At 49.9% G+C, this 14,727-nt stretch overlaps 2 protein-coding genes across 2 annotated transcripts; one reads left to right on the forward strand and one right to left on the reverse strand.

The window, feature by feature from the left end:
- The first annotated feature begins 7,513 nt into the window (after positions 1–7,513).
- On the forward strand, positions 7,514–11,856 carry BP01DRAFT_355074 (SacI domain and endonuclease/exonuclease/phosphatase family protein). Its single transcript, XM_025574605.1, has 8 exons — positions 7,514–8,112; positions 8,162–8,366; positions 8,415–10,047; positions 10,104–10,403; positions 10,460–10,569; positions 10,627–10,961; positions 11,051–11,481; positions 11,550–11,856. Exons 1-8 carry the CDS (start codon positions 7,791–7,793, stop codon positions 11,613–11,615), a joined length of 3,402 nt encoding a protein of 1,133 aa, XP_025433262.1. The 5' UTR covers positions 7,514–7,790; the 3' UTR covers positions 11,616–11,856.
- Positions 11,857–12,298: 442 nt separating this feature from the next.
- BP01DRAFT_364270 (uncharacterized protein) lies at positions 12,299–14,305 on the reverse strand (the record flags this gene model as incomplete). Its single annotated transcript, XM_025576319.1, has 4 exons — positions 12,299–12,447; positions 12,522–12,834; positions 12,886–14,239; positions 14,301–14,305. The coding sequence occupies 4 exons, from the start codon at positions 14,303–14,305 to the stop codon at positions 12,299–12,301; spliced, it is 1,821 nt and encodes a 606-aa protein (XP_025433263.1).
- Between the last annotated feature and the right edge of the window lie 422 nt (positions 14,306–14,727).

Genomic DNA, 14,727 nt, shown 5'->3' on the forward strand with positions numbered 1-14,727 from the left:
CTGGTGAAGTGCCGTCTAGTGGTCCGGCTGTTCAAGCATCGGGCAGTTCGACAAATCCCGCCATTGTCGCCGATCCCAAAACACCTCGTCAAAACCCTTCGCAGGAAGACCTTCGTGCTTTGATTATTGCACTACGAGCTGAAATTCGTGCCACTAATAGGAATGTTGATACGCGTTTCGAAGACGTTAATAGACGTCTAGACGCGGAGAATGCAAGACGTCGAAACGACGAAGCCCCTAGACGCGTTGAAGAACACTTTGGTCTTCACAATAATGCCGTCAATTCCCCAAATCCACTTCCACCTCAAGATGCGAGACGTCTAGAGGCTGATGAAAGACGTCGAGAAGCTGAAGAAGCAATACATCAAGGCGCCGAAGACGAAAGACGTTCGGTACGTCGGGATCATAGATGTTCTGAAAGACGTCGTCAACGTCGATTTGGTGACGACCCCAGTGACCCCAGTTCGAGTGACGGAGACGATGATGATGATCCCCCTCTACCTCCTCCGAATAACCGACGTCGAAATGGTCATGGCAGTGAACATAGCGGTAACGGTAGACGTCGTGATGGTCGAGACAGAGACCTTCTTGACCCTGAGTATGATGACGAACGTAATGGCCGAGGTCCTATACCTGACTTTCCTGAGCGTTCGTATCAGTGGAAAACCGATGAGATTGGCTATTTCTGGCCCGACTGTCCCTCCGACAATCTGATAGCTGGTTGCTACAAAGACCCGAATGGTCAAAAGACGTATTACCAGGATACGCATCTGTTTATCGACCATCTCCGTGATATCGTTGATTACAAAGGTGAAGCCACGGTTAAAGCAAACATTCAGACGTGCCTTGTCGGTGCCGCGTTGCAGTGGTATCGGTCCGAAGTCACTGATCGCGAGAAGCGCTTGATACGTGCTCTCAGTCTTGAAGATGGTTGGTTCCGCGAGTTGCTACGTCGATTCCGTCCCAATGTGCATGACGCTGTTCGCCGTCTTAACAACATCGCGTATTCATACGAAGATGTTCGTGCCAACCGATCGGTCAGTACTTTCGCCCAAGAGATCTTGCTACACGCGCGGTCTGCCCGTATCAACGACACATACAATCAGCTGTGTACGATATGGGAGCATCTTGACCCTGACCTGCGGGATGACATACCCGAGCCCGAGGAGCATACTACATTATCGACCTTACTGCAACGCCTGGAGCGTCAGATGTTCCAGTGGCAAGACAAAGTCGCTAAACGCGATAGCCGCAGAAAGGATCGTGATAGGCGTCGGGACGATAGGCGCAATGACAAGAAGAAGGACCGTCGAGATGACGAGAAACGGCTTGATCGCTACGATCGAAAAGGTAGAGATAGTCGGCCGCAATACGGCTGGAATTCCCATTCCTGGACCCCCCGCAATGGATACGGACAGACGAACGCACCCCGCGCGTCTGACAGACCTTCCGGTGCATTGTATGCCGCGAACACCGCTAACCAGTATTCCAGGCCATGGCATTCTCAAGGCCAGCAGCAAACCTCGCGTCAATCGCTGCCGCCCCAGCATCAATCGTACCCTCAGCAACAATCCACTAGGGAACTTCATCCCGATGGGGGTAGGACCGACCTGACCCAACGTCAATCCTGGAATCGTCCATTCTGGAACAGCAATAATCGTCAGTCGTGGAACCGTCAAGACGGTAGACCATTCCAGCGTGCGTACGGTGTCGACGTCGCTCCTGGCGATCAGACGCAGCCGCCGCCGGCAGACATGCCATTCATGCCTCACGAATCCTACCAAGCTGAGCATACTCCTCCACACGATCTGTCTTACGACCAGCCATATTTCAACCACCCTCCGCATGACGGTCAAGCGTATATCGCCCAAGGCGATTCCAGTTCGTCTCCCAGCTCTGAGACAGACACCGACGGAGACGCTTGGCTGGTGAGCCTCGAAGACGCGTCCCAGACGCAAGTTCCGATTGTAGTACACTGTAATAATTGCGGAATTGGTTTCACGTCGAACAACCGACTGCATGGACATCTCCCCTGCAGGAGTGCCCCGCGTCCGACTGCTCCGGTCATGTTGTCGCCAGCGTCTTCTGATATCATCGAGTCCACTCGATTCTCATCGGAAGAAGCACACAGTCCTGATTACCTGGCGTCTCTGCGTGACTCCCGTCCTGCTACCGCCAGTGTTGGAATCAACGGCACTGACGTACTGCGCGACATATGTATCGACTCTGGCTGTTCGGCTACCATTATCAGTGAGGATTTTGCCAAACTGACTGCTGTCGACATTCGATCATCGTGTGAGACGCTGAGCGTTAAAGGCCTCGGTTCCAACCACCGTGCGGCGAAATACGCGGTTTTCCAAATGAATTTCCCTCGCTTGAATCCTCGACCGGGACAACCTCTATTTGCCCGTATCACAGTCCGAGCCCAAGTGGTGCCGGGCATGCGTCCCGATCTGCTTATAGGAAACGATGTTACCGTTCGGGAAGGAATCGTTCCTGACCTCGAACGCGGTGTGTGTGTGATACGCTCATGTCAAAACTTCGTGTTCGCGATTCGATGCAAAGCCACGGACCGTGTCAAGGCCTATGTGGTATCCCAAAAGCGTATAGTAGTACCACCGCACTCGAAGATTCGCGTCCCTGTCAAGGTCAAGACACCTGAGGCCCTCCCCGAGCGTGACTACGTCTTTAGTCCCATAGACGCTGCGTCTACTGGCAATGCCGTGCTGTACGCACATCTGGTGGATCACGAATTCTCCTTCGTCGAAGCATCCAATGAGACATCTGAACCTGTTATCCTAGCTCGTCATGCTCGCTTAGGCACCTTGTCCGACAGTGAATTCGTCACCGCGTATCGTGTCAGTCATGACTATGCTGAATACGCCCGTGTCTATCAAGATGATGTCAAGACACCGAGCTGCAACACAGTCGCCGACTCAATCGACCACGACTACCGTCGCTGCGTCTCTAGGGATCTGGCCGACGCATACGCTATGGCTGTCGAGACTACTAGAGATGGAAAGTCGACAGACGAATATGCCGAAATACCGAAAGACACCCTTCGACCCAAGACTGCCCGAGAGATGGCCGGCGACCAGCATCCCACTCTTGAACACGTCTATCGATCTAGCATTTTCGCTACCCCCAACACTGACAACGTCACCGTCTTGCCGAACGGGGTGACCATATATAACTGCGGCGAGAATGCCGTTGAGCGACTGACCAAAGTCGTCAATAGCTACGATATTTGGGCACTGCCTGACGGGAGCAATGTCGGATTAGTCGATATGCCCGAAGAACAGTGGATGCAGGTGCCTCTACGTGACGGATGGGAAGATCGGATTCCCAAAGCCCGTGTCTACCGCGTGAGCCCTCGAGACAGAAAGGTGATTGATGATATGTTTGAACCTCTACAAAAGCAAGGCAAGCTAGAATTCACCAAATCCCACACACCGTCCGGCTACCCTGTCTTCGTCGTTTGGAAAGACGTTTGGACCGAAGACGGCAAGCATGAGCGTAAGGGTCGTGTGGTGATCGACCTCAGAGGCGCCAATGCCGAAGCTGTTCGAGATGTCTATCCCATTCCCCGTCAAGAAGACATGTGCGAGCTTGTTCGTTGCTGTCGATACATCACCGTCGTCGACGCCACCAAGATGTTTTATCAGTGGCCTGTACGACGTGATCATCGAAACCGTCTTGCCGTCCTAAGTCATCGAGGTCAAGAAATCTTCAATGTTGCTATTATGGGGTATCTCAATAGTGTCGCACATGTTCAGCGCAATATGGATTTGCTTCTGAATGACTTGCCATATGCTAAGACATATGTGGATGATTCGATTACCGGTTCCAAGACCTTCAATGGCATTGTCGACAACGGAGAATGGGAGAAAGACAAAGTCGATCCCAATGGTCATCTGTATCACCTGCATGAGGTTTTCGGACGTATGGAATCGATCAACCTGAAAATCGAGCCAAGGAAGGCGTTCATTGCATTCCCTTCGGCAAAAGTGCTTGGCCTACGAGTCGACGCCCTCGGTCTTGTTACACCCGAGTCAAAGCTCACCGCACTGCGTGCTCTCTCGTTTCCTCGTACCCTCGCCGAGCTGGAACACTACCTGGGTCTCGCTGGCTGCTTTCGACATCGGATATGTCGATATGCACAAAAAGCCGCGCCACTCCAACAGCGAAAAACGTCCTTGCTGAAAGGCGGTCCCACCAAGGGGCGTCCTAGGAAGGACTACTCAGCGCGTATGCCGGTCGAGCCTACTAAGGAAGAACTTGACGCGTTTGAAGCACTCCAACACGACCTCACCAATCCTTGCATACTCTCTCATTTCAACCCTGACGATCAGTTATATATCGACCTCGACGCGTCGAAAAGAGGCTATGGCGTCATGGCATACCACGCCCCTGAGCACCTAATCGCCCCCGGCGAGAAACCGACTCCGCCTCCTCGCACCAAGGTACAGCCGGTCCTATTCATGAGTCGCCTTCTACGCCCCGCAGAGACTCGCTACTGGCCTACCGAGATGGAAGTCGCCTGTCTTGTGTGGACGGTCCACAAGCTGCGTCATATGATTGAGTCTGCGTCCAAGCCACCCATCGTCTTTACCGACCATGCGTCTACTGTCGGCATCTGTACTCACAACACCGCGTCTCTGCATACCACCGTCGCTGTCGAGAAGTTGAATCTACGTCTTGTTCGTGCCTCACAATACGTGCAGCAGTTTGCTCTCCGTATCTGCCACAGGCCGGGTGTCACGAATACCGTGGCAGACGCTCTGTCTCGTCTTCCCCGGAAGGGAGGTGACCCCCTGCCTCATGACGTCGACCTGGATAACTACGCAGAAGACGCGTTCGTCCTCAACATCGAAGATGGGATTTCTATCGACGAAGACACTGAGACATTCAGCCCGAATGAAGCGTTTACGGCGCACATGTCCGAACATTCATTCGCCACGTCCTTGCACATGTCTGACGAGTTCAAGGACCAAGTAAGACAAGGATACGCATCGGATCCTCGCGCATCTGAGATCCTGAACGTCCTCCGCAGCAATACCGAAGCAGTCAATCCCGCTGTTCTCCCTTACATCGAATATGATGGTCTCCTATACATGCTCAAATGCGGCGTGCATCGAGACAACAAAGACGAAGACACTGTGTTAAGCGAGGAGCCATGGCTATACCTGCCACGCAGTCTCGCCCAAGACGTCTTCCGTATGGTGCATGACGATAGATGTCACCAAGGTCTGGAGAAGTGTCTTGATGCCTTGGAAGGATTGACATTCTACCGTTGTCGACGTCTTCTGCGTGACTATATACTTCATTGCCCTGATTGTCGTCTACATCGAGTTCCCAAACACAAGCCGTATGGCGATTTGCAGCCTATCGTCTCGCCCTCTATACCATTTCACACTGTTACTCTTGATTTCATCACCGATCTTCCTGTGTGTGATGGATTCGATCAGTTGCTTGTCCTGGTGGACAAATTCACTAAAAGACTGGGGTGTATCCCAGGCAAGGCCGGCTGGAAGACGCTTGAATGGGGAAGAGCGATTCTCGCATACCTGCAAGCCCACGATTGGGGTGTACCTCGCGTGTGGATTTCTGACCGAGACCGACGCTTTGTCGCTGAGGTGTCTCGCGGTCTGTTCGAGAGGTTGAAGTGTCAATGGCTATTCAGCACTGCACACCATCCCCAGACGGACGGTAGTTCGGAGCGTACGATCCAGTCCCTGGAGGTCATGCTACGGCATACCACCACCAAGGGGCTGTCCTGGATTTCGCAGTTGCCGAACCTCATCGCGTCCTTTAATGGATCCGTCCATTCCTCAACAGGCCGTACGCCACATGAAGTCATGTATGGCATGAAGCTCAATCAGCCGCTCGGTTTGCTGAAATCGCTTACACCGACACGAACATACCAAGACTTTGTGTCTGCACGTCTTGATGCCGAAGATGCCATCAAATACGCCGCGGTCCATATGAAGCGTGAGTATGACGCCAGACACAAACCTATGCAGTTCGATGTGGGCGATAAGGTGTATTTGAGGTTGCACAAGGGATATAGTGTGCCTGCGTCGAAAGCTAAGGACGTCCCACGCAAGCTGGGATATCAGTTCTCCGGCCCTTTCGACGTTGTCGAACGCGTCGGACGCCACGCTTACCGTCTCAAGCTGCCCGATACATTCAAAATACACCCTGTTGTCTCCGTTTCGCAGCTAGAGCCTGCCCCTCGTGATATCGATCCGTTTGGCCGCCAGCCACCCGAACCACCCGCGGTCGACGAAGCCGAAGATCAGTGGGAAGTGGAACGCATTCTCAATAAACGCGTACGTCGACATGGACGTGGTCCTATGCACGCCGAATACTTGATCCGTTGGCTCGGCTACGGTCCAGAGTATGATCAGTGGATATGTGAATACAATCTCAACTCACCCGACCTTGTCCGTGTCTTCGAAGAGGGTGTTGACTAACCTTTTGTCTTTTCATGGTTTTCGATATATCTGTATCGTCTTTATGTATTCCCGTCTATATGTATATAGTATCGAGGACGATATGTCTTTCTTTGGCGAGGGCAACTGTGGCCGCCGCCTCCGCGGCTTGCTGTAGAAGCAGGCCTCTGTGCCTTCCTGGCGTATTGAGGTCTCCGTCCCTTCCTATATCGCCCGGATCGATGCTGTGGGATATAACCCTCCGGCCTCCCAGGCCCTCGATAGAATGAAAAACTTCCTCATGATCACTTCTCGCATACAGCGATTAATCACAAGTATAGACCTCAGTAACATATATCACATTCTGGATATGCTACCATATATCACAAATAACAAAGAGAAGTCTTTTATAATTGAGTTGATTATTAATGATATCTAGAATAAACGGGGGGGGACAGAACCATGAGATACCCGCCAAAGACGGAACCATCTGGCAAAACAACGGCCACCATGCCGGGAGGTTATCGCCTTAGGCGATTCACTACACTACAGCATTAGATTAGTTCAGTAATACTGATTTGACTGGCCCTCACATCTATAGAACAAGCTCTATACTTCAAATTCAAGACCAAAACTACACCTAGTTAGGAACTATATAAAAATATATATATACAACAAGCTCTATGCTCTAAATTCAAGACACCGAGCGAAGTGAGGGTAGCCAGGCTTGTATTAGTTATTAGTAAACTAGTAAGGTTTAGGAACGATTAAATATGGTGTGGTGGTGTAATTTCAAGAATTAGGTTCCTCACAAGGTTGTTGTTTTTTTCCAGGTTCTGCTGTTAATTGCAATCTTCTAGCATCTTATGGTTCCTGACACCTTGTTAGTTCTCATATTGATCAACTTCTTTACAATCCATGATAATTTCTCTAGTTTGATTGCTTAATTTTCAAATCTGGATTTGATTTAGTTGATGAATTTCTACTCAGTTATAGTCCCTTACTCTACTGGGCTTAATCTACTTAGGCTTATTCCTTAGCTTAATTCAGAATTCCTTATTGGTCCCATCAACTTGCGTTATTTAATTCACATTAATCAAACCACCTATGGCACAGTGTGTATAGTACTATTTACACATGCAAACATATTTGAAACAGTAGCCATGAATCTACACTACTAGTTTAAAGATGCCAGCAAAGCATCACACGCACAACTTGGACTTCCAGCAATGTTTCCCGCCACTTTAAAGCCTCAACACAAATGAGATTTAACCAGACTATTCTTCTGAAAGCCGAGCCAGTACATTTGCAAATCGCACGTGATGACCACACAGTGTACTTGTACACCTTTGAAGCATGGCCAGCTTGCAAATATACACACGAAATTATCCCCAGTGTACTGTGGCTCTTGTCACTCCAGACCACACATTGATATTCCAATCTGAGACCCGCGACAAACAGCATTCTGACAGTGAGACTACACCACATTGCCTCGTTGAGCTTGTCCCCACATCTACCATTGAGCTTGAGGAATACCAGCTCTGGGGTCACGGCTATGGTACACTGGGCCTTATTCACTTGGCTGAAGCTGTTTTCGTGAGCGTCATCACTGGCTCGCACAAAGCCGCCACAGTGCGGCCCGGAGAATCTGTTTTCAGAATAGACACAGTGGATTTTTGTGAGGATCAAATACTTCATTTCAGTGGGAATTCGCTGACCTGACCCAGTCTGCTTGAGCCAATCAAAATACGAAGATGGACTATATCGTGATGTGGACCTACCTATCCCATCGGGGTCAGCTCTGGTTGAAACCTACTATGAGTCCAGGGACACGGCTATCGATGCCCCTTTCCTATCTCTCAAGAAACTACTTAGCGATGGGAGCTTCTACTACAGTGTTGACTTCAACCTCACGGATCGATTACAGGATCGGTAAGGCAAGTTATATCTCATTTGCACGCTGGGCTTACGATAGACTAGATCCGATAAATTGACGACATTTGATGTCGAGTCCTTTGACGAGGATATGCTTTGGAATGCATATCTAATAAACCCACTTCTGGTCTTCAGAAAACATCTAGCTCCTTCCGAGAAGAAGCATCTTGATTCCTCCCGCATCTTGACGTGTGTGATACGGGGTTTCTGTAGCACATTAACAATACCATCTTCCGCCCAAATCACATCTCGGGCACACGCGCGCCTTCCTTCCTTGTTGACAATAATTTCACGCCAGTCTTCTCGACGTGCCGGAACACGATTCAACTCCCGCGGTATAGACGATGATGGTCACGTCGCCAATTTTGTTGAGACCGAGACAATACTTTGGGTTGCACCTCATATTACCTTCTCCTACGTTCAACTCCGGGGATCTGTACCAGCTTTTTGGGAGCAGGCTAGTGGGTTTCTCCCAGGCCAGCAGAAGATAGAATTAACCAGATCTGTGGAGGCGAGCCAACATGCATTCCATAAACATTTCAAGCACCTCGAATTGAAGTATGGCGCGATTCATGTGATTAATCTCCTCAGCGATCTCAGACCAGGAGAAGTCGAACTCTCGAAAAGATTTCGCGAACTCATCAGACGTGAATCCATCAGCCAAGAAGCATTCGGAACTCCTACAGACCATAGTCTTCTACAGCTAACGGAATTCGATCTCCATGCCGAAACCCGGGGACCAACAGGATATGGTGCTAGCAACCAGATCAGACCCGAGATCTTTAACTCTCTGCAAGGCTTTGCCTATTTTCAGGCAGGCGAACCCAATTTAATTGTGGAGGACAGGCAGAGCTCGATGGGAAGCACCGTCATTCTACAGCAGGAAGGGGCCTTCCGAACGAACTGCCTTGATTGCCTCGATAGGACGAACCTTGTACAAACATTAATAAGCTCCATGGCCCTTGACGCGTTTTTTCATCAACAGGGCAGTATATTAGGCGAAGATGTCAAATTGCGGCACTCGACCTTGTGGGCCGACAATGGTGATGCTTTGTCTAAAATCTACGCTGGAACTGGGGCCCTAAAAAGCTCGTTCACGCGACATGGCAAGATGTCCATCGCAGGTGCACTCGCAGATGCTCGCAAAAGTGCGGCGCGCATATATGTCAATAACTTCTCTGACAAGGCTCGCCAGCAAACAATAGATATTCTCCTGGGACGACTAACAGGCCAAACCCCTGTACACTTGTTTGATCCAGTCAATGATCGAGTCGCGGAGGAACTGGACCGACTGTCATCTGAATTTTTGTCTACCAAGGCTATTAAAATCTGGAGTGGAACATTCAATCTCAACGGCCGTCACCCGGGGCCTAAAATTGATCTGCGACCGTGGCTGTTGTCATGTTTTGACCATGAGGGCGATGACACTCAGATTGTCGCGATAGGTTTTCAGGAGATTGTCACGTTAAGCCCACAGCAGATAATGTCCACAGACCCTACAACCCGCAAGGTCTGGGAACAAACCGTGCAAAGCTGCCTCAATTCCGAAGCAAGCTCCAGAAAAACCCCCAAGTATGTTCTCTTGCGGAGTGGCCAACTCGTCGGGGCTGCTCTTATGGTGTTCGTAAGAGAGGATAGTCTCAAGTTCATTAAGAATGTCGAAGGTAGTGTCAAAAAGGTAGGGCTCATAAAATCTGTGAATACGGTTCAGTGTCAGCTAATTTGCTACTTTAGACAGGCCTCTCAGGAATGGCTGGCAATAAAGGCGGTTGTGCCATTCGCTTTGACTACTCAAATACACGAATTTGTTTCGTAACTGCCCATCTTGCTGCTGGCTTTGCTAATTATGATGAGAGGAACAAAGATCATGACACTATTCTCCGGGGACTTCGCTTCTTGAAAAATAGAACCATTGAAGATCACGACACCATCGTATGGCTCGGGGACTTCAACTACCGCATTGGACTTAGCAATCAACTTGTGAGAGAATTAGCTCTTCAAGGAGATTACCAGAAATTGTATGACAATGATCAGGTAATGACCGGGTAGATCTTCATAACCGGTCTTGGGGTCGCTGACAGCTGTTTTAGTTAAATTTACAGATGCTGGCTGGTAGAGCCTTTCACTTTTACACTGAAGGGCCCATCACTTTTCCACCAACATACAAATATGATATTGGGACAGATCTTTATGATACCTCGTTCGTGTGGCAAGCTTCCATTATTTTCGGATAGGTATGAGACTGACATTTACAAAGGGAAAAAGCACGCATACCCGCCTGGTGTGACAGAGTGCTGTGGAAAGGGTCGAACTTGCGCCAGATTCAGTATGATACTGCGAACCTGCAGTTCTCCGATCATAGGCCTGTCTGGGCCATGTTCACATGCATCATCAGTGTTGTCAATGACGACCAACTAGTTAAGCTCCGGCACAAGCTTTACAGCAAATACAAGCACACTACTCGCGTTATGGTCGCCAGTGAGAAAATGAGAACAAAAAACCACAATAGAACACTATATCCCCCAGAGAAGGCACCAGGCACGCAGTACTCAGCCACTAGCACTGCGTTTGATAAATGGTGGTTAAGTCATGGTCAGTTGCAATATTACCCTTGGTTTTGTGCATGCTCATAATGTGAGCGTAAGTAGTGTCTCGCTCATTTTCCTGATGCTATGAACTAGGTAATCCTGTGCGTTCACAAGTGACACCTCCCGCCACCAACCATATCTGGAATATCCATCGTAGCTCGAATCCATTTTCTGAGGACGATATTGATTGGATCCAACTATCGCCCTGTGATACAGTCAAGAGTGAAGAGAAAAAGCCCGCTCTGCCACCGAGGGTGAATACCCCTGTGAATCAAGGTTATACAGCGTTCCATAATTTGAGGCATAATCACTTCGATCCTTCTGTTGAATTGCCTGGGGAATCTCACCAAGAGCGCCATGAGCGCTTGAAGACAACACAGCCGCTGTCTCAGATCCTGGATCACAAGCACATCAACCTCTTAACTCCAGCAGATACAACAATGGGACAGGCAGGTCAAGACCCGCCTATACTGCGCAGGTCGCGCACAAACCAGACCGTACCTGATACAGTGAGTTCTGACAAGGTTAGTGACCTTGCTGCAATTAACCTTTTCCAAGTACGGAATTCAGTGCTTATTGTAACTGCTCTCAGAATTGTGATCTACTAAGCGAATCCATCAGCGATCGGCTTACATGGAAAGCGCTTGATCCCCAGTAGTCGAATGCCGTATGTGTCCCGCCCACTCGGAAAATGCGTTACGGTTTGAAGACCCCACATTCGCTGGATGGTTCAATCTATAGATGCTGTGTAGGTCCTTTGGCGAGTGCTTCTGGGTCTTACCTTGCATACAATTTGAGTGTAGATCGAGCATTTGAGAAGTACTTTGAGGCTCTATTGATTTTAAGCAAACATATTTACAAGGCTACCAACAGCATGATGTACCAGTACCTCGTTGTGGTCAGTATGTCAGAGGCAAGGTACTCCCGGTCTCAACTAGCCCACCTGCTTTTCAAACATCGTATCCAGCTCTGAGCATAATCTGGTCTCCAAACGATAAACAAGACTGTTGGTCACCAATGGAAAAAGCCACGGGTTAGCGCAGCAATGGGCATGAGAAACCAATCCCGACTAAGCGAGAGGAAAAGCCATGCACCCTAAAGCAAACCTTCTAAAGCAGACTTAGGATACTGAGATTCCGTCACAAATTGCTGGAAAGCGTCGAATATCAGCTTCAGTATATTCGGTCTTGTGGGATATGTTACTTACCTAATTATCATATCGCTCCATGGGGGGAAGCTGTCAAGACAATGTTGCCGTTAACAAGTAGGAGTTGCGCAATAGGTAACCCCATTTTGTTGTGGTATGCAATCCGAGAGCGAATGAATAGTTCCTAAGTTGCTTCACATAACACGGCAGGAGGTGCCGTGCTGGACTGCCTTAGGCTTTTTTCCCATTTTTAAAGCCTTGTTTAGCCTAAGACGATTGCCTCCAACCATCCACATTGCGAAAGCACCGGGATCCGGGCCCTTCGGTCGTGGCTTTTTGGGACCTGAATGGCGTTACTGACGATTTTCAAAATGGGATGTGTTTTGTAAATAATCTTGTACTAGGAGAGAGACCTACCTGCTTGATCTGTTTTCTTCTTGGCTTCCTCACTGACAGTGACTGTAGTGTCATCTGCAACTGATGCAGCTTCGGGTGGAGGCGACGGTTCTGCGGCTACATCTGCTTGTGCAGCAGGCTCGGCGTCTTTGGGCTTTTCTGGGATGGGCCACATGTGCATTGTTATGGTCCAATCCGGTTCAATAACAGTCTCCCAAACTTGGGGCAGGATTATGTCGCCATTAGGGCCCACCAGATCGTAGTGTCCTTCAGCCACATGAGGACCTATTAGCTCAATATGAAGAAATGCCTGTCTTATTAGCTCTTCCATACCCTGAAATATGATTAGTAATTTGAACCGAACCTAGGCGGGGGGATCACTTACCTTCCAGGTACAGCATAAGTCAAAAGGGAAACTAAATTTCCTCCCTACTGCATCCTTAAACTTTATAGGCTTCTTTTTTTCCGGGGGAGGTGGATTCGCAGCGGCTTTCGCAGCTGCGAGAGCTTCTGCGGCCGCCGCGTTTGCTGCTTCCGTAGCCGCAGTGGCAGCTGCTTCTGCTGCCGCGGCTGCCGCATCTTCTGCTTCCTTTTTGGCTTTTGCGGCTTCTTCTGCGGCCTTTAGCTCAGCCTCCGCCCTTGCCTGTGATGCGGCGTCCTCCGCAATTTTCTTTTCGTGTGCAGCACGTGCATCTCTTGCAGCTTGCTCGGCGGCCTCCTGCTCGATGGCAGCTTGTTTGGCAGCTTCTCGAGCTTCTCGAGCTTCCCTTTCGGTCCTTTCCTCGAGTATCAGCTTCTCTAGCCTCGCGATTGCCTCGTCTTTCTCTGCATCAGCAGGTGAGACGCCAGGTGATTCAGAGGATTCAACTTGACTGGGAGACTGCGCGCGAGGATATGGATGGTAGTAAGGCGGCATCATCCCAGATACGACATGATAAGGATCTCTGAATGGGTAGTAAGGCCCGGGGCCGTAAGGTATCATCATATCATGAGGCCCGTAGGGAGGCGGACCATGCCCTGGCATATGGTGTGATAATGAGTGCTGAGAAGGATTGTGCCCCTCATTCCGGCCATGAGAGGCGGTTGTGATAGGGTGTGGTTGGTGTCCAGGATGACGGTCATGAGCTAGAAAAGGAGGCATAGAGGGACCAGGATGTTGCGAGCTGTACCCGTAGATCGAATGACCGTATGGAATTTGCTGACCTTGATGGCCAAGTCTTATGAGCTGGTCCGATGGAGCCGCAACACCATTCAGGTGCACGAATGAAGCATGTGGCATTGCATTCCCATTAGGATAGACGTATGATTGTCCCGGAGAGGAATGATGACTGTACCCTGTCCCCTGAGGCATAGATGGCCAAAATCTTCGCTCTTGAGGCATACGCCCGTATGGAGCGCCGTACTCTTCGGCTGAGTCGGCGCTCTCTGGGGAGTCCGGGGAAGGGTTACGACGAGCACGCCTGGCAAACGATTCCCGCTCCTGCGCCATGTGATGCCTTGCTGAGTGGCGGCGAATGGCAGACGAAGAGCCATGAGCTGTACTACGTGTACGTAGCCGGCGTGTGGTTCTGGGCCGTGAAGCGGAATCCGAAGGTTTCAATTCATCAGGATATGATAGGTGCGCCCATTCGTCGTAGGACTCTTGGTATCCATGGCTCTCCGACTCAGAAGGGGGGGAAACTTGTACCCCAGAAGAGTCTTCTTCGTCGGAGAGAGAAGATTCCGAGTCAGGGTCAATTCTAATATTGAGTCTAGTACCTGTCAGAACGCAAATGGCTAATCTTCGAAGTAGAGACGCACGTCATTGGATTGAATAGAAATTCAGGGCTCCGAATGTCTGCCCTCCTCTTACTGTTTCTATTGTGTATTGTCGTCCGAGCCTGATCTTTAAAGCAATTAAATCCAGACCAACCGAACTTAGAGATCAGAGGTCAGGGTTAACATGCCGGAATTGCTCAAAGTCGAGACAGGAAGCCGTTGCAAATCGAATTCGACCAAAGTCGGTCGGCGAAGACTGATTTCAAGACAGCAAGGACTAGTCGCCAACCGCCCTAGACAGTGAGAACGATAATCATTATCTCGAGGCGCTAGATGGAGGGTCAGGATTGTTCTGAGCAAAAAATATAACCTGCTCAGGTCCTGGGGCAGGATCGGGCAATAGCTGGCTCCGACGGAGGCACTGACAGAAGATTAGTCAAAGCGGAAAGAGAAGGAAGCATGTATAAGA

This window comes from Aspergillus saccharolyticus, assembly GCF_003184585.1.
Source record: "Aspergillus saccharolyticus JOP 1030-1 unplaced genomic scaffold BP01scaffold_8, whole genome shotgun sequence".
Taxonomy (NCBI): domain Eukaryota; kingdom Fungi; phylum Ascomycota; class Eurotiomycetes; order Eurotiales; family Aspergillaceae; genus Aspergillus; species Aspergillus saccharolyticus.

What these genes read in the sequence shown, in the direction of transcription:
- BP01DRAFT_355074 (XM_025574605.1), top strand. Translation starts at nt 7,791, where the DNA reads ATGGCCAGCTTGCAAATATACACACGAAATTATCCCCAGTGTACTGTG. An exon ending in AATAGACACAGTGGATTTTT is followed by an intron (nt 8,113 to 8,161) that starts GTGAGGATCAAA and finishes GACCTGACCCAG; the next exon opens with TCTGCTTGAGCCAATCAAAA. An exon ending in TCGAAGGTAGTGTCAAAAAG is followed by an intron (nt 10,048 to 10,103) that starts GTAGGGCTCATA and finishes TTGCTACTTTAG; the next exon opens with ACAGGCCTCTCAGGAATGGC.